We start from the raw sequence: 26,828 nt of genomic DNA, 5'->3' as shown, positions 1-26,828 counted from the left end.
CTTCTGGGCTTCCAGGTGGCGGTCTTCTCACCGTATCCTCGAAGTGGCCTTTCCTCTGGGCATGTACAGAGAATATCTTGTGTCTCTTCTTCTCATAGTACACCAGTACTATTGGATTGAGACCCCTTCCTTATGTTCTTATTTAACCTTAATTACCTCCTTGAAGTTCTTATCTCCAAACACAGTCACATTGGGAGGGCTTCGACATATGAATTTTAGTGGAGGGATACAATTCAGTCCACAACACCAATTAACTACAGGTCCCAACTGTGTCAAATGAGACAGTTTGTGCTCTACTCACTTCCTAACACTTTCAGCACCAGGTTTCAACAGTATCTGATAGTGTCATCTGTGATCTGTGAGGGGTATCTGCTCTTCTCTACCCATACCTGGAAGTAATGAAATCTACACCAAATAAAACTACTAAATTAGCATTCTTTTCATTTCCTATCCATTTTCATAGGCTAGGACTGTTTTATTATAAACTCACTTATGTAACAACTACACTCTGGACCTTTCTTAGAATTCTATCTGCAATTTGTTCTGAATTTTAATTACCCATTAATTATAAACACAGTGAATAACAACCATTACTGCTAATCACTATAATAAAAAGATGAATCACTCAAATGAATGTACAAACTTTTTATTTAGAATTAGAGACTCAAATACAAATTAAATAAGTACAATACTAAATATTAAGCCATCATAAAACAGATCATAACCACTTTAAATCATCTGTTTCTAAAATAAAATTAAAGAGAAACCTAAAAATAGTCCAAAGTCAAATTATTTTTAAGCTTTTACTGTCAACATTAAAATTGTTACAAAATGCACTAAGAAATTTAACTGGAAAATGAACAAAGCCACTACTGAGAGATTCCTGCTATCTACTAAAATCATTAAGGAATCAAAATATAGTATGATTTCTACTCATTCACAAATAAAAAGCACTTCATTTTAAAAAGACAATTATCTGTTTCACTCCAAGGCTGTGAGAAATGCTTTGTTTACTTGACCATTAATTTTAATATGGCACAATAGGTTTGATCAGTGTAAGCAATATCACCAGAAATATTTAAATGTTCCTTATAGACCCCTTCTGTTTTACTTTATAAACAAAAGGATCATATATTAAAATTTAAAACATTACAAGATAATAAATATCATTAATAAGGTACATGGCAAAATAAAGAATATACATTAAAAATTAAGTCTCTTTGGGGGCACCTGGGTGGTTCTGTTGGTTAAATGCCCAACTGCAGCTCAGGTCATGATCTCACAGTTCGTGAATTCGAGCCCCACATTGGGCTCTGTGCTGACCGCTCAGAGCTTGGAGCCTGTTTGGTTTCTGTGTCTCCCTCTCTCTCTGCCCCTTCCCTGCTTGTGCTCTGTCTCTTTCTCTCTCTCTCTCTCTCTCTCTCTCAAAAATAAATAAAAACATTTTTAAAAATAAAAAATAAAGACTCTTTTTCTTTTCATTTTTGAATGGGAAACTGACCAAATTCATGTTATACTTTCCCTTTTTACTCCAGAAAAAAATGTTTTATATTTTATATTATTGTTATAAATCCAATTCTAAGAATCTGCACCAAAAAAAGTGCCAAGGAGATAGTATACTATCCTAAGCTCCTATTGTTTCTGAAAATACTTATAAAACTAAAACTAGACTTGTATTAAGTAGATAACAGGAAAATACTAATGCAGTGTTTACATTTTAAAATAACCCAAAACAAAAAGAAAAATCTACACTCAAGAATGGCACCCACATTATTTAAGAATAAAGTTATTTCCATATATGCAAACAAGTATGTAGTTAAATGTTTTCCTAAAACATGCATATTATGAGGCCTTTCATATTTAAGCTTATAAAACTAAACTATATTGTGTTTATTATCAATTGTCATGATGGGACATTTCTGCACATCAAGATAGTTAAAATTCTGACATCTGTTGTTCTGTAGAACTGAAGATGAAATATAAACAAACTCATCTGTTGTTCTGTAGAACTGAAGATGAAATATAAACAAACTCAAACAAACAAACTCTAGGATTTCACTAGAAAATTTTAGATATCTCAGCAACCTGTTATACTTTTTCATTTAATAAATGGACTCCAAGATGCAATTATTCTTTAAAATTTTTAATTTCTATGACTGATCTTTAAGAACCATTTAAATTAGGGACACCTGGGTGGCTCGCTGCTGTTGGCCCAGAGCCCGCTTCCGATCCTCTGTCCCTCCTTTCTCTGCCCCTCCCCAACTCATGCTCTGTCTCTCAAAAAAATAAATAAAACATTTAAAAACTATTTAAATTAAATCACATTTCTTGGAGAAAATTTACTTAAGAGTTCTTAATGACTTAGCCTTTTTTTAATGAGCAATTTTGCTTCAAGTGGTAAAGTTCAAGCTCTCTTAGAAGTTTTGGTTTTTTCTCTTTCAAAGAGATTTTCCTACAAACTCAATAAATATAAAATTAACAGTGTATGATAAATTTTGGAATACAGTCACTTTTGAGTTTTCAGTTTATGACTACTAACTAGCTACAACATCAGGCAAGTCACTTAACTTCTCTGTGCCTTAGTTTCATCTTTAAAACAAAGAGATTAGAGAAGATAATCTCTGAGAGTCCTTCCAATTTTCACATGGTAGGATTCTGTGCTTCTAGAGGAATAGCTCACTGATATACTGAATTTTCCATATAGGAAGAAAATGGATACGAATTAAATAGCACAGCTAAACTAATCTCCTACAAGAAAAAACACAAAGACCATGTCAAAATTCAACTTCCCAAACTTTACTAGACCCATTCTCTCCCTAGCCAGACCAATGCATTGCCCATAAAGATAACACCAAAAATCTTACATAAGTTATTTTAAATTACACTATATAACCTATTAAAATATATTAAGTCTATGGTCTATGCCACAGTTTTCCTGCATTCTAATTTACATTATTTTCATTCTATCTACATTCAAAATAATCTGTACAGTTAAGGTAGGGAGCTACTTAATATTCTTATACTTCTAAACACTAGTAAAGTTCTATCAAATGAAGAACAGAACATTAAGCATTATCATAATCTGCAGTTTTAAAATAAAAGTACACTAATGCTATTTATGGGCTAGAAAAACAAGGCAAAGGTAAAAAAAAAAAAAAGGAAATCTTGCTGACAAATGCTGATGTTCAAATGAATTTAGTTGAAAAGGGGCAAAAGTTGTCAGCAGAAACCTACATAGGCAATACTGGACCGTGACATTTCAGGAACTTTTATGAGAAATTAATTTACCATGAACAGCACTTTGGTATTAGTGCAGTGCAAGTTGGTTTTTCTGTGTCTATCTATGGGCAGCAAATGAGGCACTTAACTGTAAAATAGAAAAATAGGGTATATTTAAGAAGAAATTTAAAAATCATTCATAAAAGATAACTAGCATTATTCAAAAAGTAAAAAATTCTATTTTTTTTTAACATGCATTCAACATTACACATGCTTCACTAGGGAAAATTTTCAATGTAAGATGTCTGTTTGATTTATAAGAGACAGAAAATATTTCCTTTTCAAAAGATTCTGGATTTCTAAGAATGAAATCCAAGTCTTCTCAACCTGAGAGCTACATATTTATAAACAGAGAAAAATATTTTACCCACACTGCAGAAATGTTTCTAACTATCAACAAAGTATAACATGTGATCCCTGACTTTATTCTGGAAGGATCAGAAGTTATTATTTTATATAACTTCAAAGAAGGGGATCTAGTGACCATAACAGAAAAATGAATTTTGATTCATTTAGCACCTAAATTTAGAGAACACTTAAGTATTGCCATAGTTTTAAATAGTTGTATGTCCAGAGATCGGGGGAGAGTGTGTAGTTCAGTGATACTTTAACATTCTGAAAGATTAAAATATCAAGCTTCCTTAATTTGCAAATGCATCCATCTATAACACTCAAAAACAATATTATCATCTCTTCCTGAAGTTACTGATATATATTCTTCTTCACAAGAAATAAGTGAGGTTTATTTTTCTTAGCCACCATTAAATTGTCTTCAAAATGTGGCACTTTTTCAGAGATTTGTTTAGAAAATAGTCTTTTATAAAAGTCATTAATATTCTATCACTAATATTTTAAATGTTCTTCACTATGAGACAGAGGTCAAAAAATGAAGTAAACGGCCATGTACCTTCTGCTGAAATACATAAGCAAATATAAAGCAAGGTCAGAGAAGATGAAAATACTATGTTGGCACAGTAATGCTTATCTGTAAGGTAAAAAAGCACTGAATGAAAAGATAGTGTCTGCTGTGGCATTATTCCAAGTGAATGGAGCCTAGCATCTGCTGTCTTCAATCTAAGAGAAATATTCTTGTACTGCCTCTTTAAATAAGCTTGATTAATTCTAGATAGAACACTGTTTCATATGTTAAAGCTTATACATGACATTAACTGAAGTTTTCCATGTGATGATTTAATCATTTCCTCTAACAAATCCTATAATCTTACGTTTTCTCCGTATTTGCTGATAAGAAGGCTTTCCTTAACTCATAAGGGAGAAAAAAAGGCAAATATATGTTCTTATTCCAAGGAGTCTGGAAAATTTCTGGACCTCATTTATATTCACTTTAACAAACTATATTCCTTACTACATAATTAGTCTCCTGACATATAGAAAAAATCTAAATTCTCTTATTTGTATCTTTAAGGTAAACTCTTCTATTTTCTTGAAGACATTCTAGTTTATTTTTGAAAGGAAATGAGTACATTGAAAAACAGGAACAGATGCAATTCAATTGTTGGGAAATAAAGTGCATATAGCTTTCAATATAAATATCGTTTAACAGATTACAGCTAAGAGCTCAAAAAATCAAAACAAAGATTCAACTCAGTATCTAGAATATGGAAAACATAAGACAAGAATACAAATTCTATACATATAGTAACAAAACGGGCATGATAGTCCCCTTCAAAAAAAAAAAAATGCAAGTGAAAATGGTAAAAGTAAATTTCTGCTTCCCAAGCAACCAAACATGCTACACAGTAATACCAACATGCAGTACCTGAAATGTAGAATCACAGTCTGACTGTTGCCCTTGAACTTCAGCATTTAATTTACAATTTTCTGATGCCTGGTTGATTTCAGCTTGCAAAGAAGGAGATGTGCCATGAGAATCAGCTACAGAAGCGCTGTCAGACAAGGCATCTAACTTTTCAGGGGAAGGAGCAATATGAAGCTTACTATCTCCTGTCCCTTCCTCCAAATTTGTCCTCTCCTCAGCATCTTCTAGCTGTTGAACTGAAGTTAAATACTGCTCAAATAGACTATTATCCTGCTCATTGTTTAAACTTTCCTTATTCCATTCACCATGTTCATCACTAACATCCCCTACATCGGACTCTTTGCCATATTTGACTGTGTCAATGGAATTCCCCATTATGGAACTTTCACTGCCTTCCGTGGAACTTTTCTCAAAATCCAAAGAATCCTGCAAACAGTGAACCCGCTCTGTTAGGGAAGAATGAAAACCAGAGTCTGGAAATTCTGGTAAGGATCTCTCTTGAGGAGCCTCATCAGGTGCAATGAACCAATCAGAATTTTGAACAGAAGACGGCTCCTGACTTTGGATGAGTAATGGAGGCTTAGATGACACTAGAGTACTTGATATAGGAGGAACATCAGTATGCCAGGAACTTAGACGCTGATCCACCATCTGCTGCCAAGCTTGTAGAGACCTTACCTACAAACCAAAGGATATAGTTTCATTATAAAATAAAAACCACATCTGTTTTACAAGGTTCTTTGAGCTTTCTTCCCAACACTCATGACCATGGTAAATGGCAGATGGCAGAACCAGAGTTAGAAATGCCCTGACTCCCCTTACCCCTTACATAGCACTCCCAGCCTAAAGCAGGCTGGCACAAGTGGTCACGTCCTTGGTAACAGAAGGTCCTCACCAGGTGAGTCAGGATGGGCCAAAGCAATTCTCTTATTGCTACTGGAAAAACTATCAGAAGCACAACAGCACATGACTAAGGGGTAAATAAGGGTACTCAGTATAAACTGAAGTCTACTGAATAAGACAGATGAGAGCCTATTATAAGTAGATTCTCTAAAATAAAAATCTCATTGTAGATACCCAATTAGAGTAAGAGTTTTTAAATATCATCTAACAATATAGCATATACAAGTCTAAAATACTTAAAAATATTCTGAGCACTTGATAACATGACCTTTACATTTTTTTATAGAGAAAAGTTTTTTTAAATTTTTTAATGGTTTTTTATTTATTTCTGAGAGAGAGAGAGAGCGTGAGAAAGGGAGAGTCAGAGAGAGAGGGAGACACAGAATCTGAAGCAGGCTCCAGGCTCTGAGCTAGCTGTCAGCACAGAGCCCGATGCGGGGCTCGAACCCACAAACCATGAGATCATGACCTGAGCCGAAGTTGGACGCTTAACCGACTGAGCCACCCAGGTGTCCTGGCGTTTACATTTTTATATTACAATTAAAATCTCAAAATTTTCAGTTAAATCTGCAACAAGGAAACAATTATAGAATTTTTTTAGTTTCCCTTTGACCACCCTCCAGGGTAAACTGAGAGCAGTTTGATATGTGCCCTTCCAGGCTTTTTACTACGTACTTTTAAATATACGTGTAGTTTTTAAAACCAAGCAGAACGTCAAGTTCTGCAACTTGCTATTTTTCACTGAACAATGTTATTCTAGAGATTTTTCCACATCAGTCCATACTGTGAACTTATTCTTTTTAACTGTTCCATAATGTTCCATGATTTTGTCATTCTATAGTTTAAACATTCTCCTACTATTAGTAATTATAAAACCTTAGAAATCAATAACTATTTCTTAATTTTGTAGGTAAAATCCTATTACAACAAATTCATTTATAAAAATGTTTTAAAGAAATTATCATTATGAAATATTTGATGAAAGGGATGCCTGGGTGGCTTAGTTGGTTAAGTGTCCAACTTCAGCTCAGGTCATGATCTCATAGTTCGTGAGTTCAAGCTGTCAGTACAGAGCCTTTGGCTCCTCTGTCTCCTTCTCTCTCTCTGCCCCTCCCCCATGCATGCATGCACACACACACACACACACTCTCTCTCTCTCTCTCTCTCAAAAAAAAAAATTAAAAAGATATTTGATGAGATAAAGTAACAGTAAAACTGTCTGAACTGTCTCTGAAGTGTGCTATTACTACAGGATTCAAACTCTCTTTCCCAAGAAGTCATGCATACTTTTTAGGACATGCATATTGTAGACATCATATACCAATTTAGCCACCTTACATTCAAATATTCCCAAAAGATAAAACAAGAGAGATAGCTACATAAAACTTTCAACTGGTTTTTTTTCTCCCTATTGGAAGTTATGATGACATCTCTCAATTTAGTGCTTTCCTTCATCTTTATAGTTCATCTTTCTGGCCAAAATTATGAAAATATTTTTCTTTAGATTAAATAAAATGTAACAAAATTCACTAGCCTGGTTCAGAGTTAGTGGCAAAGAACACAGACCATGTCCTCAACCTTTAGAAATGCTTTATATGTCTGCCTACTCTATGATTATCTCAATAAATCCAGAATTTTTCTTTGTTCATACATTAGGTAAATCAGCAAGAATGGGTTTACCTGGTTCCAAAGGAATCTGACAGCCTCCTCTTGCACAAATTTTTTAATGCGCTCTTCATCTCTTTCTTTTCTCAATCTACAATAATTCAAAATCCATTACTGACACAAGGAAGGGTGCTTTGACTTGCACCTGTTGGAACAACTAATAAACACTTGTACTGTCAAGACATTGATAATCTAGTAAGAGCCCTTTCCACATTTAGGGTATCTAAACTGAAACTAGATTAAAGTATGACTCAATGTAGAAGCCAAATGGATATAACTGAAACTAAGATGATACTGATTTCACAAAGTATTGCCAATGATGAAAAATAAAATACGCAAAGGCTCTTTATTTGGCCATTATTTCCCAAACAAAGGTACAGGAGACTGAAGCAAGGAGTACTTGCTCAAAGCCTCCAAAACAACTGGGGATTAGGATCACAGCTTGATGGCCCTCTTCTAAGAGATTAGTAGGACTAATCCCATCAAACTTCAGTCCCTGTTTGCCCTGTCCCTGATATATTCCTTGCCCTCATCAACAGAGCTGCCCATCCATCACTTCCACTTATTCATTAAAATATTAATCTGGGCTCACTGCTGCCCTCTCCATAGGCAGGTCTCCAAGCTAAGGCTCCCTTAGTTGTCCATTACCTTCCAGAATGTCACCACCATTTTGTTTTACCTCTACCCCAATTTCCCACTTTGTCTAGCCCCTCAAGTCCTTATCCTGTGCTATCTGGGACTCCTGAATTGTAATCAGCAAACTCCCTTATTCTGTGAAATTTTCCTTGGCTGAATCAGACATATTCCTGAGGGCACTGTAGCCCTCTCAAGTGGAAGCTATTTTAGGGCACCTGGCTGGCTCAGTTAGTAGAGCATGCAACTCTTGACTCTTGATCTCAGGGCTATGAATTCAAACCACATGTTGGGCATGGAGCCTACTTAAAAAAAAAGTGGAAGCTATTTTTTTCATTCATATCTCAGGGTCAGAAGATAGCTTCTCACTGCTGTCAACAATTGTCCTTTGCCTTCCACCTTGAAGAACTGCCATCCTGCTAAATCTACCCAAACTCTTTTTCACATACAAGCCTCCCATTATCTGCCCCCATTCACTAAAGTCTTAGCACAAATGTCTCTTGGCCCTATTCCTATCATCATTTCTGGAGACCTCAGCACTCACATGGACGCTCTCTCTCATAGTAATCTACCCTACGTCATCCATTCTCAGAGTCTCACTCTAGATCCAGTCATTTCAAAAACAATATCAAGGACCCACACAAACCACTACCTCCTATCCTTCCAGTCCACGTGCTCTTGTAACAAAAAAAATTTTTTTAATAATAAAATAATAAAAAAGAAATTTCCTTCACTCCAGATTCTCCTCCAGCAACTACTTCCTCTCTTCTCTTCCTCAAGCATACCCCAAAACAACTGATTCCAAACTGCCTGATTCCACTTCACCATTGAAGCTCCTCTTAGGAAACTTACTGGGCAGGAAAGGGTTAATTCAGCAGGCTTGGGGTCTTCAAACCCTACACATACCAAAGATAAGAATGGCCTTGACTGGCTCTGGGGAGTAACGTTCAACCCTTTGGAATATCCTGCTTGATAAGGGTATCTTTGTATATGTGGGGTTTTAGGGCAAACCAGATAGTTTATGCTAACAGTGTGCTTTTAGGTGAATACCTGTTTTGTTCACCTGGGGCCCTGATACAGACACTATAGTCGTCTGCCTTTGGGTAAGGGCCTAAGGTCTAAGTAGTGAAGATTACTCACACAGGCACTCAATGCCTATATCATTGATGCCCAATAAAAACCTGTATATCAGGGCTTCAGTGAGCCTCCCTGGTTGGCAATACATGCTGTCATACATCCTATGTGCTGTCACACATCATTGCCAGGAGACTCAAGCCCTATCTGTACTACTCCACTGGAAGAAGACAACTAGAAGCTCATGCTTCGTCTCTCTGGGACTCTGTCCCCTACACCTTTTTGCTTTGCTGACTTTGATCAGTACCCTGTCACTGTAATACACCAGAGCTATGAACAGAATAGCTTTCCTGAGTTCTGTGAGTCTGTTTAGCAAATCATCAAACTCAAGAATAGTCCCAAGATCCTCGAGTATAGTCACCAATAACTTCCAGCTTCTATATTAAATGTCTCCTCTGTCTTCCCTACGGCACTTTTTTTCTCTCCTAAAACATTCCCCCATCAAAACTGAGACACACACCCTCCCTATTTTACTACCACACTGGCTGTCCCTTTCCAGTGTCTTCCACTGCCTCCTCCTCTTCCAACTGGTAATATTAATAAGTACTGCTAGTGGCAATACTAATACTCAAAATAAATTTATAAACTCCTGATTCTCCACGGTGGCAGTCAGTAAATCATGTGAGCCCCAGAAGTGAGGAATAATTCCTACCATGGCCCCAGAATTTTAGTCCCTTTTAAATCCTCACTCTTTAATTCTCTGTCACCTACTCGGTTCTATGTAGACTTTCTCAACTTCTCACTTCTATATTTATTCAGCTCCTTTACATTTTCTGTACCTTTCTGAAGTTTATAAACCTCTTTAAGACAAGTAATCATTCAACATTTACTACTATGCTGCATCAATGAACCAACTGCTGAGCTACAGATGGAGACACATTTGGCAGCTTCTGCCCTCAAGATGCTTTCTGTATGTTCTAGGAGATCAGGAAACCAAGAGTGTCAACACGGTATGAAGTGTCCTGACCACAGCAGCGACAGTTCAGTGTTCTGAATCAACTCTAAGACTCGGTCACTCCCAAACCAACAAAACCGCACCTAAACAAGGACTTTTGACCCACCTCCTTATTTCTTCAGTTAAGCAAACAATGTGCTCCTGCATTCTACGCAGCCGGATTTCATGACGCACATCTTTAGCTTGGGGGTTGTAGTTCCTGGTATAAAAGCCTCGCCAATAGGCCTGAAGTTTGGTAGCCGCTTCATTCAATTTCTGAAGGGCACCTTTATCTTGTCCCAAAGCAACAGATCTCTGGGTTAAAACTCCATGGGGAAGTTTCTCTGAAGCTGACTGAGATATGGTTTCCTCACCATCTGGCCGTGTATGGAAGACACTGTGTCCAACTGAATCAGGAAAAGATGTAAGACTGTGGGTATCATCCTTCAAGACAGCATTGGTTACTGTTGGCTCCAGACAAGGTAATAACCCACCTTTCTCATTTACTTCTGTACTGACAGCACTTTCCATCATTTGAGCAGAATTTTCACTTGCAGTCCAAAAAGTCTTTTCTTCTGCCTTATTGAAGTCCTGGTTTTCCAGCCCTTTCACAGACTCGTCTGCAGCACCATCATCTTCTAGGCCCAAGTTAATGCCTTGAAGCCTCAGCTCAACTGTGGGTGATACTGGAGAGAGTCCTGATGCAACTGGCATAAAAGTAGACTCTGAAGAGAGAAGACTACAGTTTAACTTGTCCTCATCTGTCTGTATATCTTCCAAGTGCAGGTCATTTCGGGAATATCTCGTTGTGTGTACAGAGGCTGGAAAGTTATTCTTAACAGCATATACTTGATCATCATTACTGTTAGTCCCAACCCAAGAATTGACTTGGATGACGGGTTCTAGAAGAATCAACAAAGTATCATTGAAATCACTAAACATTTAAAGAGGTATTTTTTTAGTTTTATCTTTGTAATGAAATCTAACCCCTAAAATATAGTAAATAAAATGCTTTCAGTGATTTCCTACAATATGCCTAAAACATCAAACCAAAGACTTTTAAGAAAATGAGTTCTTGCAATAATCATGGGAATAATCAAAGTATCAGGTCAATACAAAAGGTAGCAACTCTGAATGTTTTCTAAAAATTTAAATTAAAGCACAGTGAAAGAAACAATCAGCAAAACTAAAAGGCAACCTACGAATGAAAGAAGATACTTGCAAGTGACATATCCAATAAAGAGTTACTATCCAAAATATGTAAAGAACTGATACAACTCCTAAAAAGCAAATAATCCAATTAAAAATGGGCAGCAGAGGGGCGCCTGGGTGGCTTAGTCGGTTAAGCGTCCGACTTTTCGCTTAGGTCATGATCTCGCGGTTGGTGGGTTTGAGCCCCGCGTCGGGCTCTGTGCTGACTACCAGCTCGGAGCCTGGAGCCTGTTTCAGTCTGTGACTCCCTCTCTCTCTGACCCTCCCCTGTTCACGCTGTCTTCCTCTATCCTAGAAATAAATAAAACATTAAAAAAAAAAAAATGGGCAGCAGAGATGAACAGACATTTCTCCAAGAAGACATTCAGATGGCCAACAGACACATAAAAAGATCACTCATCATTAGGGAAATGCAAATCAAAACTACAATGCGATATCACTTCACACCTGTCAGAATGGCTAACATGGCTACAATCAAAAACACAAAAAAGCAAGCATTGGCAAGGATGTGTAGAAAAAGGAACCTTTGTACAATGTTGGTGGGAATACAAATTGTAGCCACTATGGAGAACAGTATGGATGTTCCTCAAAAAGTTAAAAACAGAACTACACTATGATCCAGTAATCGCACTACTTGGCATTTACCCCCAAAATACAAAAACACTAATTCAAAGCGATACATGTACCCCTATGTTTACTACAGCATTATTTACAGTAGTGAAATTATGGAAGCAGCTCAAGTGTGGGCTGATAAATGAATAAATAATATAATGAAATAATATTCAGCCATCATAAGAAACGAAATCTTGCTATTTGCAATGACATGGATGGATCTATGGAGTATTACGCTAAGTGAAATAAGTCAGAGAAAGACAAATACCATATGATTTCATGCATATGTGGAATTTTAGAAACGAAACAAATGAGCAAAGGAAGAAAAGAGAGAGAGAGAGAGACAAACCAAGAAACAAACTCAACTCTTGAGAACAAACTGAAGGTTAAGGTGGGAGGTGGGGAAGAGGATGAGTAAAATAGGTGATGGGGATTGAGAGTATGCTCATCCTGATGAGCACTGAGTAATGTACAGAATTGCTGAATCACTATATTGTACACCTGAAACTAATATAACACTGTATGTTAACTATCCTGGAATCAAAATTTAAAATTTAAAAAAAAATAATAAAAAGATAATAATATCAATGACAAAAACAGTAAGCAAAATTAACATCTTAAAATATAGTATGACAAAACAATAACAAAACTAACATCTTAAAATATAGTCATTTGACGTGCATGTCTGAATATATATATATATATATAAAATATAAAACCTAAATGTTCACTTAACAAACAAAAAATTAGGAGAATATATACGTTTTTGTTTTATGGTACCCAACAGGTCAAACAACTTGGAGAAAAAGGATCAGAGAGCAGTTAATTTCATACCACTTTCCTGGACTATCTGGCCATCTTGAACAGGGCTTGAATGCTCAGGTACAAGGGGTGCTCTTGTTTCAACAGGAGCAAGAGGAGCCAGCTCTTCGCTTTGGCTTTGGTTCATCAACTGTCTCTGGTGAAACCTAAAAATCAATCATATCTGATGTGATTTAATACAAAGCACAAATAGAAAGCTTTTCTGCTTCTTACATAATACTGTCAAAAAAGTAGAACTGTACAAGTTTTCTAGGTAGATATCTTTAATTACTACAAAATCAAAAAGTCTCATCTGAAAGCACTGGACAGAAAAGGTTAAGAAGGGGTGCTTGGGTGGCTCAGTCAGTTAAGCCTCTGACTTCAGTTCAGGTTATGATCTCACGGTTCGTGGGTTCGAGTCCCGCATCAGGCTCTGCTGACAGCTCAGAGCCTGGAGCCTGCTTTGGATTCTGTGTCTCCCTCTCTCTCTGCCCCTCCTCTGCTCGTAGTCCGCCTCTCTCTCTCAAAAACAAACATTAAAAAAATTTTTTAAGGTTAAGAAACATTTTCAAATCACAATCTTATAGAAACCCTCATAAGAACAAACATATACAAACACTCAAAGGCATGACTCTGATAAAAAAAAAAATATTGCTTCTAGCTTCACTATTTTTTTTTTAGTGTTTATTTTTGAGAGAGAGAGAGCAGGGGAGGGGCAGAGAGAGGGACTCAGAGGATCCAAAGAAGGCTTTGCACTGACGACAGAGCCTGATGCAGGACTCAAAGTAAGGAACTGTGAGATTATGACCTGAGCCCAAGTGGGACGCTTAGCCAACTGAGCCACCCAGGTGCCCCCTAGATCTTCTTCTTAGTATTAGTATTTAAACACCCAGATGAGGGGCGCCTGTGTGGCTCATTCTGTTATACATCTGACTCTTCGTTTTAGCTCAGATCATGATCTCACAGTTGACGAGATGGAGCCCCACCTCGGTCTCCACGCCGACAGACAGCGGAGCTGCCCTGGTATCCTCTCTCTCCCTCTCCCTCTGCCCTGCCCACACTCACATGCTCTTTCTCTCTCAAAATACATAAACTTTAAAAAGAATAAAATACAAAAACCTCTATGAAGCACTTACACTAAAAGAATAAACACATATTTTTTAAAATTCCCCTTCTCCCATAGTGCCTGGCTCTCCCCATTCAGGAAATGACTAACAATGCAAGCTGGACTGGACTGCATGGTTTAGTTTCCCAGCAGGACTGTGGCAGTGACAAGGGGCCCAACTACCCAGAAATGTGGGTCACGGTACTTGCCTCTGTACTACTAACCATGCAGGAAAGACTCGGAGGTATTTTCACTTGTGAATTCACCGGCTGCTACAAATAAAGGCGCTTACCTCTGTTTGCTCAGAATCTTCTCTAGTTTGGCGTCCTCCGCAGTCTGAAGACCCAGTGTGGAAGTGAGAGGACAGACTGTAGCCAGATACTGGACAAGCTGGATGTGCTGGCCTGGCCGATAGGCTCTCCCCTTGCCTTGACTATAGAGCCATTCAGCTTTCAAACTGGAATCGGGGGAATACACAGAAGAGAGTAGACAAGATACAATTTGTATCAATAATCATCTTCCCTCTTCATTAAAGCATCATTGGATGATTTCCATAAAATCCACATAAGTTCTTTAAAAAAAATCTTTCCTTCTGATTTACTCCCTTTACTCTTATAATGTTTTAAACCTTTTTTTCTTGCTTAGAGGCCCTTCCACAAAGTTGTACTCAGGGTTCCAAAAATCTTTAAATTATTTTCAAAGAAGTAATGAGTATTTACTCCATTTGCTGTCAAACTAAAGTGCCTAAATATATCAATTACATTTAAATTGATTAGTTCAGGGGCGCCTGGGTGGCTTAGGGTTAAGCGTCCGACTTTCGCTTAGGTCATGATCTCGTGGTTCATGGGTTCGAGCCCTGCGTAAGGCTCTGTGCTGACTGCCAGCTCAGAGCCTGGAGCCTGTTTCAGTCTGTGACTCCCTCTCTCTCTGACCCTCCCCTGCTCACGCTGTCTCTCTCTCTCTCTCTCCTAGAAATAAATAAAACATTTAAAAAAAAATAAAAAATAAATTGATTAGTTCATACTGACAGTTTAAAAAACAAAAAACTAATAGGGGCGCCAGGTGGCTCAGTCGGTTAAGCATCTGATTTCGGCTCAGGTCATGATCTCACAGTTCATGAGTCTGAGCCCTGCGTCGGGCTCTGTGCTGACAGCTCAGAGCTTGGAGCCCACTTCAGACTCTGTGTTTCCCTCTCTCTCTGCCCCTCCCCTGCTCACAGTCTGTCTGTCTCTCTCTCCAAAATAAATAAACATTAAAAAAAAATTTTTAAATCTAACCCTCAACTTGAAGTTGAGGCTGGATTATTTTGATTCACTTTCTCTATTTTTATAGAACTCACTCAGCATTGCAAATAGTTTGAAAATCACTTTCAATCTACAATCATTGACTTGGACCTCCACATCATACAAACTGTACAGTCCAAAACCATCAAGACACCCAAGTTCTACTATAGACTGAAAAGAAATTGGTTATTCGTTAATGGTTAAATCTGGTAAGAGAGCCATGGTGCAAATAAAATGACATTAGTTTTCTGTGATTTGCCAGTATCATAAGAAAAGAAAAACTGTGTTTTTTTTGTTTTTTTTTTCATTTCTAGGAGAGAGAGAGAGAGAGAGAGAGACAGCGTGAGCAGGAGAAACAAGGCTTCCACATGGATATTCTACATTTTGAAGTGTGTGAGAAAAACCACAAACTGTGGACCATCAACTACTGTAACATCTGTTTCTCTGCCTTTGCTTCACATTCATCAATAAGTATAGCATTACATAGGTTTATTAATCCATAAAACATTCTCCTAAGTAAAATAATCTCCTTGCCAATTAAAACACCATTACCAATTTAAAGTAAAACAAAATTAAAATTCATTCATCTTAACCTATTAATTTCAAATCATTGTAATATGATTCTTCTCTTGAAACTGAAGGAACAATTTACATAATATAAGTAACAACTATTAAGAGAACTTAAAATAATCTGTTCTTTCTCATTAAAAATTTAAAAAAGGAGTATTACAAGGGGGGACACCTGGGTGGCTCAGTCAGTTAAGCATCCGACTCCAGCCCAGTCATGATCTCGCAGTTTGTGAATTTGAGCCCCATGTTGGGTTCTGCGCTGACAGCTCAGAGCCTGGACCCTGCTTTGGATTCTGTGTTTCTGTCTCTCTCTGCCCCTCCCCCATTCATGCTCTGTCTCCCTCTCTCAAAAATAAACATTAACAGAAAGTTTTTGTTTTTGTTTTTTAAATATTCCAACAAGGGGGATCTGGGTGGCTCAGTTGGTTAAGTGTCTGACTCTTGATTTCAGCTCGGGTCATGATCTCACAGTTGGTGGGATCGGTCCCCATGATGAGCTCTGCACTGACACTGTGAAACGTGCTTGGGATTATCTCTCTTCTTCTCTCTGCCCCTCCCCTGCTCTCTCTCTCTCAAAATAAATAAACAGTTTAAAAAAAATAATAACATCATCCAACAAGTGAGCAATATATGAAACAAGACTGGCAAAGTTGGTAATTGCTGAAGTGGCATGGTGGGTATTTAGGTGTTCATTATGGTATTCTCTCTACTCCAAAGTTCTGCTCCCTAAGTTCTGATCTCCAACTAAACAACAGAGGTGTTGCTTGCGACTAGGTCCCGTAAATAGTAAAATAGAGATGGGAACAAATTCGGAAAGGACTCCAAATACTCAGTTGCTACACAGAGGTGCCGGTCTTTCCAAAAGTGTGCAGCCACTTCTATGATGTAGTCAGTCATAGCATCATAGGAGTGGCTGAAGGCTCAAATTACTCTTTCCAGGTAATTCATTCAAGATATGGCTACCTGAAGTCATCCAAGAACCTAGGATACTTTTCATAGTATAGAAAAATTTTAATCTGAATGTTCCTCACAAATAATAGGCTAGGTACTGGAAATTCCTTCCTGTCCTTCGGGGAAGTCCCGAAGGTTGACCAAGAAAATGTTTTGAGCACTGCTCAGGCTACTCGTATAACACCTCTCCCTTACAATAACTCCTCCCTCCTAAACAAGACTTCCAGAGTTGTTTCGGGTTTTTTTTTTAAGTTTATTTTGAGAGAGTAGGAGACAGTGGAGTGGGGGAGGGCCACAGAGAGAACAGGAACAACAGAATCCCAAGCAAGGTCTGAAGCGTCAGCACAAAGCCCAATGTGGGGCTCGATCTTATGAACCTCAAGATCATGACCTGAACCTAAACCAAGAGTTGGGGGGCACCTGGGTGGCTCAGTCAGTTAAGTGTCCGACTTCGGCTCAGGTCATGATCTCATGGGTCAAGCCTCGTGTAGGGCTCTGAGATGAATGCACATGCCTCCTACGCCTACTACCAGTTCCAAATGGAAACTCGGCATGAGTTTTCCCACAGAATCACTGTTATAAATGGTAGCTGGGTCCTATTATTAATACTGCCCTTACATATGGGATGGATTAGAAGCTTTTGTGAGACTGACCTGACCCTACATAGCATCCATAACATGATACACCAGGGGTGCCTGGGTGCCTCAGTCACTTGAGCATTGAACTTCAGCTCAGGTCATGATCTCATGGTTCATGAGTTCAGGCTCCGCATGGGGCTCTGTGCTGACAGTTCAGAGTCTGGAGCCTGTTTCGGATTCTGTGTCTCCCTCTCTCTCTCTGCCCCTTCCTCGCTTGGCTCTGTCTCTCTCTCTCTCTCTCTTTCAAAAATAAATGAACATTAAAAAAAAAAATGCTCCAAGCCCCTAAACAACCAACACAAGACCTTTTAGAAATCAAATTGTTGTCAGTTGGGCATTAGGTTAAACTCAGTAGCCCCAGCCTCTGGGGCTGATATTTATTTCTTACCCCTTTTTAGAAAGGATAGAAAATCCTAAATGACCAACATATGGTTTGTTATATTATTGTATTAATGATCTTAATTTCTAAATGCACATTTTAAGAAATATTTCATTTATTAATCTGTAGCAAGCTAGAAATGGTCTTTGCACTAACTTCCATGATTAATGTGATATTAAAGAGATCATGTTAACCTTTCCTTCTGAGAAATCACGTATCCATCGAGGACTCTGAGATTTAAGCACCAGCTGACGATGTATGGCCGATAGTCAAACCCTGGAATGGACGGTGTTGCCATCACACAAGGATTGTTCATGATTGACAACTGTTCCAATTCAGTTAAGGATGCCAAAAAAGAGATCTGGAACAAAGGATATGTTTGTTGAATGAAATGGACTATTCAGTATCAAGCACAGGGCTTCCATTGTTGATTACACATCTTCGGCAGTTTGAGAATGTAACAATTTCCCTCTTGTTCTGAAAAGCAACAATTACCACTCTTATATTATCCAATGACTTCCAAAATTCCATCAGTATGACCATCTGTCCTTGCCACACAAAATCCCTTACAAAGTATCTGCAATGTTTCTTAAGAGAGAAAAGCCTATCTTGAAAACATAATAGCCAGCAAAAGGTGCACAGTGTCCTTTATTAACCCCGTTAGCGTAGATATACCTCTACCACAAATCCTTTCCAAATAGAACAACAGGTGCAACGTTTCGAATGAAATTTAGTGTTAATGACTCACTGACATTCAGAAAAAGTAGAAAGAGAAATAGATCATCTTGAGTCAAGTGTTTCGTCTTGATGGCAGTGTCTTCCAAGATGCTCACAGTTTACATGTGAGCTCAGAAGTTTGTCCTGCATCTCTTCTGTATTTTGTAGCTTCCTGGATCCCACAAAATACCCTCAATTTTTACCTCATTTAAGTCGCGGATTTCATTTTCTGCCAAGGAAAGTATAGCAAGACTTCTGGGTAGATAAGCTGGTGCCATTCTAAGAGAAGTGATGATGTTTCCATGTAAAAGCAGGGTCTTGAAAGTAAAAACAGGATGAATTATAAATGAAAAGATTACAAATGTATCTATTTTGACATAACCATAATGGTGAGTATGAAAATAAAGGGATCTATTTCATCATACCTTTCATCACTTACAAAGCAAAGATTAATAATGCTACAAGGGTCCTAGGTGGTCTTCTAATCCAACTCTCTCTTTTCATGTCCACATTCTGAGCTCAAGAACGTTTAAAGATATCTCCAAGAACACACACTTGGTATAATAACTAGCATCTTTTGAGATTACGTTATTAAAACTTGTGCAATTTCCAACATACTGTTCATTTCCTTTTAAAACATCAAAATAGGGGCACCAGGCTGGCTCAGTTGGTACAGCATGCGACTCTTGATCTCATGGGCTGTGAGTTCAACCCCACAATGGATAGAAAGATTACTTAAAAATAAAAATTTTAATACAAAAATCAAAAGAAAGGGAGACAAAAGTAAAAGATAACATTAAAAGAATCACATATATAGGCGCCTGGGTGGTTCAGTCAGTTGAGTGTCTGACTCTTGATCTTGGCTCAGGTCATGATCTCATGGTTTGTGAGATTCAGTCCCATGTCAAGCACTGCGCTGAGGGCTTGGGATTTGCTCTCTCTGTCCCTCCCCTGTTCTCACTCTCTCTCTCAAAATAAATAAATGAATTTTTAAAAAATACATAAAGCAAATTTTCCAAAAAAGAGAGGTAACCCACAACCCATAATTTACAACTGTATTCTCTTGAAAATAAAAGCTTAAGAAAGGTAGAACATGCCAATTGCAGATAAAGCTGATTCATATGAAGTCAGCAACAATGAAGAATAACTAAAGGCCTTGAATACCCAGGATCCTGATAATCATTCCATGGGAAAAAAATCCTTAGTTCATTTGAATTCTCTTAGTATATGGACATACCAGATTATTCAGAGTAATTGCTGCTAAAAATGATTTATGCTTAAGACATGGGGAAAGGTGAGTTAATAACACTGCATCTGAGGCTTAACAAATTCACCTAATGCTAGTAATATCCAATGATGCAAAAAACATGGAAAAAGTCTACATGTTTTCGAAGCTTTAATTACAATTGTTACTTATTTGCATGATTCATTCCTCTCCATAAAAAGTGCTATATAGTAGAGGTGAATTCTTTAAGGTAAGTTACTTTTGATAATTTCGTAATAACTATTACTTAAAAAACAGCAATCCCAAGTGTCAAAAACCCAGACTCAAGTTCAGGAATAATTACTGTCAACCTGCTCAACATGTTACATATTACATAGCTAAAGCTGCTAGTATGGGCTGATTAGGCATGAAGGGGACTTCATTATGTTCAAAGGATGGCAAATAAGAATTAACCTTAACTACAATGACCAGTTTTAATTAAAATAAATCAATTATAGAGACTAACAACAGAGTATTTCATACTTAATTTCTGCTACTCTAATAGAATTTTTATCATAAGGTACACAATCTGTTCTTCATACAGGGTAGGATGATTTTACGCCAATCATATCACTTTCTTTTAGTACATTAGTATGAAATTTCAGAAATGACACAGTCAGAAAACAGACTTACCTTCAGTAATACCAACTTCGATAGATCACCTATTTGGGGTATGTTATTGTCTGATAAATCAAGGTGCTGTAGAGCTGTGCAGCTACTGACTTGTTCCATGGCCTAGCACAAGAAAAGCATCAGAGTAGTTCATGTGCACAAAATAAAAAAGTGGAATTCTTCCCTAGTTTCTCATAGCTGAGTCTCTTGCCTCCTCTGCTTACTACTGGAAGCAGAGGAGCAGAGCTTATCAAGAGAAAGAGGAGGCAGTAACAACAGAGTTTGGTAAATTCTTATGTAGCTAGCTTCCACCTTCATTATCCCTCTGAGAGTAGGATCACTTCATCCAAGATATTTACAGCTTGAAAAAACCTTAGTGATAACACATGACAGTTGGTATAGTACAGAGTTTACAAGTAAAGAGGGAAGCCAAGCTGAATGGACTCAAATCTTGGCTCTGTAACTTCCTGGCTATGTGACCTTAAGCAAGTTATTTTACCTCTCTGGACCTCAGTTTCTCAGTTATGTAATGGACATAATGACTACAACTACTTCATAGGCTGTCATGACACTGAATGAATTAAGACAGTTTAGGTGCTTAGAATAGCATGTAGTATAAATTAACTAATCAATAAGTCAGCTATTAATATCATTTAATTGAGTCTCCTCATCTAACATATCAAAAAATAAGACACAGAGATATTAACTTACCCAAAATTGCAGAGCTACTGAGTGGCAAAAGCAGTACTAGAATCCAGATGTCTTGACTTTTTTTTTTTTAATATAATTTATTGTCAAGTTGGCTAACATACAGTGTATACAGTGAGCTCTTGGTTTTGGGGGTAAATTCCCGTGATTCATAGCTTACATACAACATCCTCTCTTGATATATAAAATTATATATTATAAAATTCTGTATTCTCCACTATACTATTAAACATTTACATAAAGCTTAATTCAGCTTGATACAGTCTCCCTCCTAACATTCCATTCTACTGTTTGATCTACTCTTCTAAGTATAATATAGATTCTTTGTCCACATTTAAAACACTATATACTGCTGCATTATGTGCTTCAAAATAAGTTATTATTTCAGTTTATGTTAACTGAAATTATCCCTGGGAAGTGGGAGTAGGTACTTTCACTTTTTACTCTCTTTATTTCTATATTCACTATTATAGTGAATACTTTTGTAAATTAAAAAGATAAACAATTCACCTTGAGATTATTTCCTGCCAAATTCAGCCATTCCAAATGTACTAGATCCTTTAACCCTTCAACATAGCCAATGCTATTATGAGGCAAATTTAACACCCTGAGTTGGGTCAGTTTGGCCACACCCATCATGCGCACCAGCCGATTATTAGCCACTGACAGCTGTGGAAAGGAAACATTTCATCATTACTTTTAGAAATAAAAAATGCATATTATTTTCACATGACAATGGTTTAAAAATATGTTTACATGCCCAAATATGCCCAAATATACAAACCCGATTTGACCTTTTCACATATATTGTCGTAATACTTTATAGTACTTGTTTTAAGTTGTTCCTAAGCAATGGAAAATATACATAAAGGTGAGCAATCAGATCCTCTCCAACTATTCAAGAGAAAACATTTTTAACAGAGCAACTACTTGAGAATGTCAGCTTCACAAGAATGAGGTCCTTACAATGTCTGTAAATATCTAGAGCAATACCAGATATATAATAGGAGACCAACAGACATTAATTTAAAGAATGAACTCTTTACCTCCATAATTATATAAAAGGTTATCTTTTTTTTTTTTTATAAAAGGTTATCTTAACAACAATTCTTTGCCAACGTAAAATAATTCCTTTTTTAACAATGCTGATTTTTCTAGTTTATTTTAAGTGCAGCACATAAGTGTTTATCCTCAAGGAAAACTGTCATGTAAAAATTTCGGTAACATTTATTGCTTTCCAGGCCTGCAGAGTTGCTTTCTGTTAGGTTATTTTATTGTTTTGTATAATAAAAAACTAGTTATATATAACTATTTCCCCCAGATAATACCTACCTGTATTAATCGTCTGCATTTCTCAAGATTTTCCAATTTAATAATCTGATTTTTATCCAGAATCAAAGTATGAATATCAGCTTCACAGGGTAAGTTAGGACTTAATTTCTGTAGCCCCTGTCCTGACCAGTTGACCACTGATCCTTGAAAATGGAAGAGAAATTGTTAGAACACACAAATACAAAAGCTGAGCATAGGGATGGAATTATATTCATAAAATCTCTATATTTAGGGTTAGAAAACACCAGAGCATATCAAGATTTAAAAACTAAAGCAATCGAGTTCTAAAAGACCACGAATTGAAACTGTTCACTTTCTCTCAGAAATATCAAATTACACCTAAAAATCTGTGATATTCTACTCAAGTTTTTATATGTAATATTTTGGAATGCTTCACATTTAAATACGAACTATTACTTCCATATTTCGTGGCTAAGTAATGATTGTATTTTTTAAATGGAACTAATCTTTTGATACAGATCAACCTGCTTAACCTAATTACCAGTATATCCTAAAGTGGATTATTTTTAAAATCATAGTCCAGTTAATTTATCTATGAATTGAGAACAATACACTTAATTAATTGAGGTGGGGAATGAAAAATGAAACGATATAAACAAAACTAGCCCCATTCCTGGCACACAGCACCCAATAAAGTCATTTAGTTTCTCAGACGTTTCAAATCCTATTTCGCTCGGTTAACCATTGCGTTATCTTGGGCAGGTTATTGATCTCTTCGGAGCTCACTTTTCCACTCTGTAACATGGGGATGATAATAATACTTGCCTTACAATGTTGGTTCTACAGAGAAAATGAGATACTATTAAAAAAAAAAAAGCACTCGGAACATCATCTGGCTCATATAAAAAGCGCTCTTTAAATGTTTACTGCTATTATTGTAGTTCCCGTGGTGGGTTGGGCTGGGAAGGTGGAGTTTAAGAAAAGCAGATACCAAAAAGGGGTGGGGCCATAGAAACTGCCTATTTCAAATTTGTACCCAGATTAAGATTACTATGGGTAATAATTATGCGAGATTGCTCTCTTGAAAGGTTTCAACGTTTTTACATTGTCTAATGGATTCTAGCATTTGGGAGACGGGGGGTGGGGGGTCACGGGATTCTCTGAGAATTTGGGGAAAGCCGTGTACTGTCCAATGAAAATGTAGTCTTTCCAGGGGGTCGACAGACCTCTTGAAGCCATCGATTGCCCAGAAGTTATGGCCCCCAGATCATGACCCCCCAGATCTAAGCTTTGGAGAGGACTCGACCAGCCCCTGATCCAGTAGGCTGCTGCGGAGCCTAGGAGCTGTAACCAAAACAAAGGAGCTCGCCTCATGCCCTGCTTCTCCAGGTCACAGAAGCATCCACACCCTTCGCCTGGCTGGATGGCCACCAATCCCGATCCCAGGACCTGGTCTGCAGAACAAGAGGTGTAGAACTGTGGCCTCTAGGTCACCCTAGATTTTATTACAGCCACTGAACACTTCCAAAAAAGGGTTTAATGTCGGTCTGGGGAGCCGTGTTTGAAAGAGGTTTCTTGAACGTGCTAGGAAGCGAGGGGAAAGGGAGACAGGCAAAGTGACAGGCAAAGCTAAAGACGGAGATCCGCCAATTTTCACTTGGACATCCAAAATTCGAAGTTAACATCCAAGAAAGGTCACCGCAGTCCGAAACCGACCACCCAGGAAGCGTCAGAAGCGCGGGAGCCCGGGCGCCCGGCCACGCGAAGGACCCTGGGGATGTAGTCCCCAACTCGGCCCTTTCCTCAAAGCCGCAGAACTAGGCAACACTTGGGAACTACAACTCCCAGAAGGCAGCGCGGCTCCGCGACGCCCACGGCTCCGCATCAAAAGAACTGGTACAGAATTGCACCCCTAAACCCAGGCTTCTTCTCTGCACCAGATAACTAATTTAGTTCCGTGGAATAAAGCTTGGGACCCAAGGGTGGGGATCGCCTTACCATCTCCAGGAGGCAACGCCGCATCGACGCGCGCCACCGCCATACTTCCCACTTGCTAATTATACCAAGCAACCGTCCTCCAGCGGCTCGGTGAAGCCTGTAATCAGGGGCAGCAGCCGGAAACTACAGCTCCCAGGATGCACGGCAACCTGACGGCCCAATTGGCTGCCTGCGCCTAATGATGTAAAACCCAGGTTAGAATCTGAGCTGCAGTGCGTTCAGGAACCCTGGTCAACTCCCTTATTTGACAAATAAGCAACTGTATTGTTAGATGGTCATTTCGCTCCCTTTTCTAGGTGTCTGTGAAATTTGACACTTTTCCCATTGAAATAATTATAATAAGGTCGCTATTTAATGCAGACCGAATTTGAGCGCTCCCTACTAGAAGGCTCTGAGGTGACTGCCCCTTCTTTTGACAAGTCTGAATAAGTTGAAAGTTTTCAGCTCTGCTGTAAGAATGATTTGGGAGATCTTGTTGAGATAGTCAAAATGGATACATTTAATTCGAAAATTTAAAGCATTCTGGGATAGGGGCGCCTGGGTGGCTCAGTCGGTTAAGCGTCCGACTTCGGTTCAGGTCATGATCTCACAGTTTTGGGTTTGGGCTCTGTGCTGACAGCTAGCTCAGAGACTGGGGCCTGCTTCCGATTCTGTGTCTCCCTCTCTCTCTGACCCTCCCCTGCTTACGCTGTCTCTCTCTCAGAAATAAATAAAACATTTTTAAAAAGCATTCAGGGATAGAAAGTTTTATACAGTATTTTTAAGTGGTTCTTGAATATTTAACAGAAATTTAGACCTAAGTATGAACCTAGACTTTTTGCAAGAAGTATACAAAAGAAGTTTACAATATAGTCTCCAAACTCAAAAATTACACTACCCAATGCTAGGAGAGTATGTTTACACTTTTGATATAAATATTACCTGGTAACTAGTATGATTGTAACTATGAACACGGTAAGATCTCAGCAATAGGAGGAAGAAATGGAAACAACAAATCTTCAAAGAAGACTTGAAGGAGGAAGTGAAACGGAACTAGAGCTTCAAAGATGAATAGACTCTAATCTGTTCAGAAGTAGATGGAAGACAGGCTGCAGGTGGGGACAGGTGGTAATGAAGCTGTTCTCAGAAGTGAAAAACTAACTTAACAGCAGTACAGAATGTAAAAAGGGAACTTCCAGTTTCTATTACACATGGCTCCATTTCCTCTTGCAACCTTTATTCTGAACTCCTTTCTTGCTGGAACTGCATTGTAGAAAATCTCTGGTAATTTGTGTTTGGGGAAATCTTGTAACTCACCCCTTTATATTGCCAGGCCCTTGATCCTGTGAGCATTCCCTCCTTCCTGGGTTCTCCTCCTATCTCTGTGACTACACCTGCCTTAAATCCTTTTTTCACTGTATTTCCCACTGTTTTAGTCTGAAGACAAATTTCCTAGTTCTGAAGAGGTAATTAAGACTACTAATCTTTCGGGGCGCCCAGGTGGCTCAGTCAGGTTAAGCGTCCGACTTCGGCTCAGTTCATGGGTTCGAGCCCCACATCAGGTTCTGTGCTGATAGCTCAGAGTCTGGAGCCTGTTTCAGATTCTATGTCTCCCTCTTTATCTGTCCTCCCCCACTCCTGCTCTGTCTCTCTCTGTCTCAAAAATAAACTATAAAAAATTTTAATAATAAAAAAAAAGACTAGGAATCTTTCTCTTCTAACCAAGAGGCACCTTACCTAGAAAGTGCAACCTTACTATATAGGTGTGAGAACAAAGCAAGTCTGAATACTGCCTCCTACTTTTTTTCCTTAGAATATCTCCTGAGGATTGAGGGGAGTCTCTGGGACAGAGGAGAAGAAAGGGTTTACAGTTCTCTCCAATTTAGCAGGGTAATGACTTGGGAGGGGGATCCTGGAAGCCCAGAGGAAACCTGAGGAGCACAGTTTCCTTTTGCAAGTTTTTGTTTGTGGGGGATTGGGGGGGGGGTGAGGAGAGAAAGAATCCCAACCAGTCTCCTCACTGACAGCGCGAGCTGCACTCGGGGCTCGAACTCATGAACAGTAAGATCAGGACCTAACCCAATATCAAGATTTGAAAACTTAACAGACTGAGCCACCCAGGTGCCCCTATGGTAGAATTTTCTTATTGAAGTTCTTTAACTTTGGTTCTAACATTCGTTTTGATTTACAGACCACTTCAATAATCTGAAAGGGTTGCAGCCTTTCTTCCAGACAAGCAGACAGACAAAATTCATGAAACTATCAGTGTATAAATTTTTGCACTGTTTTGGGTTTTGTTATCGTGTGTCACACTTATTAAATAATAACAAATAATAATGAGGAAAGTTAATACTCATTTAGGATTTGTAGATTTTCCA

At 38.1% G+C, this 26,828-nt stretch overlaps 1 protein-coding gene across 2 annotated transcripts; it reads right to left on the bottom strand.

The window, feature by feature from the left end:
- Positions 1 to 1,417: 1,417 nt before the first annotated feature.
- Positions 1,418 to 24,657, bottom strand: CEP97 (centrosomal protein 97). Of its 2 annotated transcripts, none has more exons than XM_039222277.1 (11): positions 24,472 to 24,657; positions 22,513 to 22,655; positions 21,691 to 21,849; positions 20,494 to 20,595; positions 18,800 to 18,913; positions 18,074 to 18,240; positions 14,351 to 14,515; positions 12,987 to 13,120; positions 10,456 to 11,230; positions 7,643 to 7,718; positions 1,418 to 5,737 (listed from the first exon to the last, which is right to left on the bottom strand). In XM_039222277.1, exons 1-11 carry the CDS (start codon positions 24,512 to 24,514, stop codon positions 5,033 to 5,035), a joined length of 2,583 nt encoding a protein of 860 aa, XP_039078208.1. In that variant the 5' UTR covers positions 24,515 to 24,657; the 3' UTR covers positions 1,418 to 5,032. The 2 variants fall into 2 exon arrangements, with proteins under 2 accessions (XP_039078208.1, XP_039078209.1); XM_039222278.1 differs by having other exon boundaries at positions 10,456 to 11,053.
- Between the last annotated feature and the right edge of the window lie 2,171 nt (positions 24,658 to 26,828).

Source organism: Hyaena hyaena, unplaced genomic scaffold (genome assembly GCF_003009895.1).
Source record: "Hyaena hyaena isolate Hyena2069 unplaced genomic scaffold, ASM300989v1 scaffold_1095, whole genome shotgun sequence".
Lineage (NCBI taxonomy): Eukaryota > Metazoa > Chordata > Mammalia > Carnivora > Hyaenidae > Hyaena > Hyaena hyaena.
The sequence above is the reverse complement of the archived record's forward strand: the minus strand, read 5'-3'. Positions and strand labels throughout refer to the sequence as shown.

Bases quoted from the DNA above. Each gene is read 5' to 3' on its own strand.
- CEP97 (XM_039222277.1), bottom strand. From the start codon at position 24,514: ATGGCGGTGGCGCGCGTCGATGCGGCGTTGCCTCCTGGAGATG. The intron at 20,596-21,690 runs GTGAATTGTTTA...TTCTTGTGCTAG, and splicing joins TGGCAGGAAATAATCTCAAG to GCCATGGAACAAGTCAGTAG. The intron at 18,914-20,493 runs GTAAGTCTGTTT...TTTACTTTCAAG, and splicing joins CGAAGTTGGTATTACTGAAG to ACCCTGCTTTTACATGGAAA.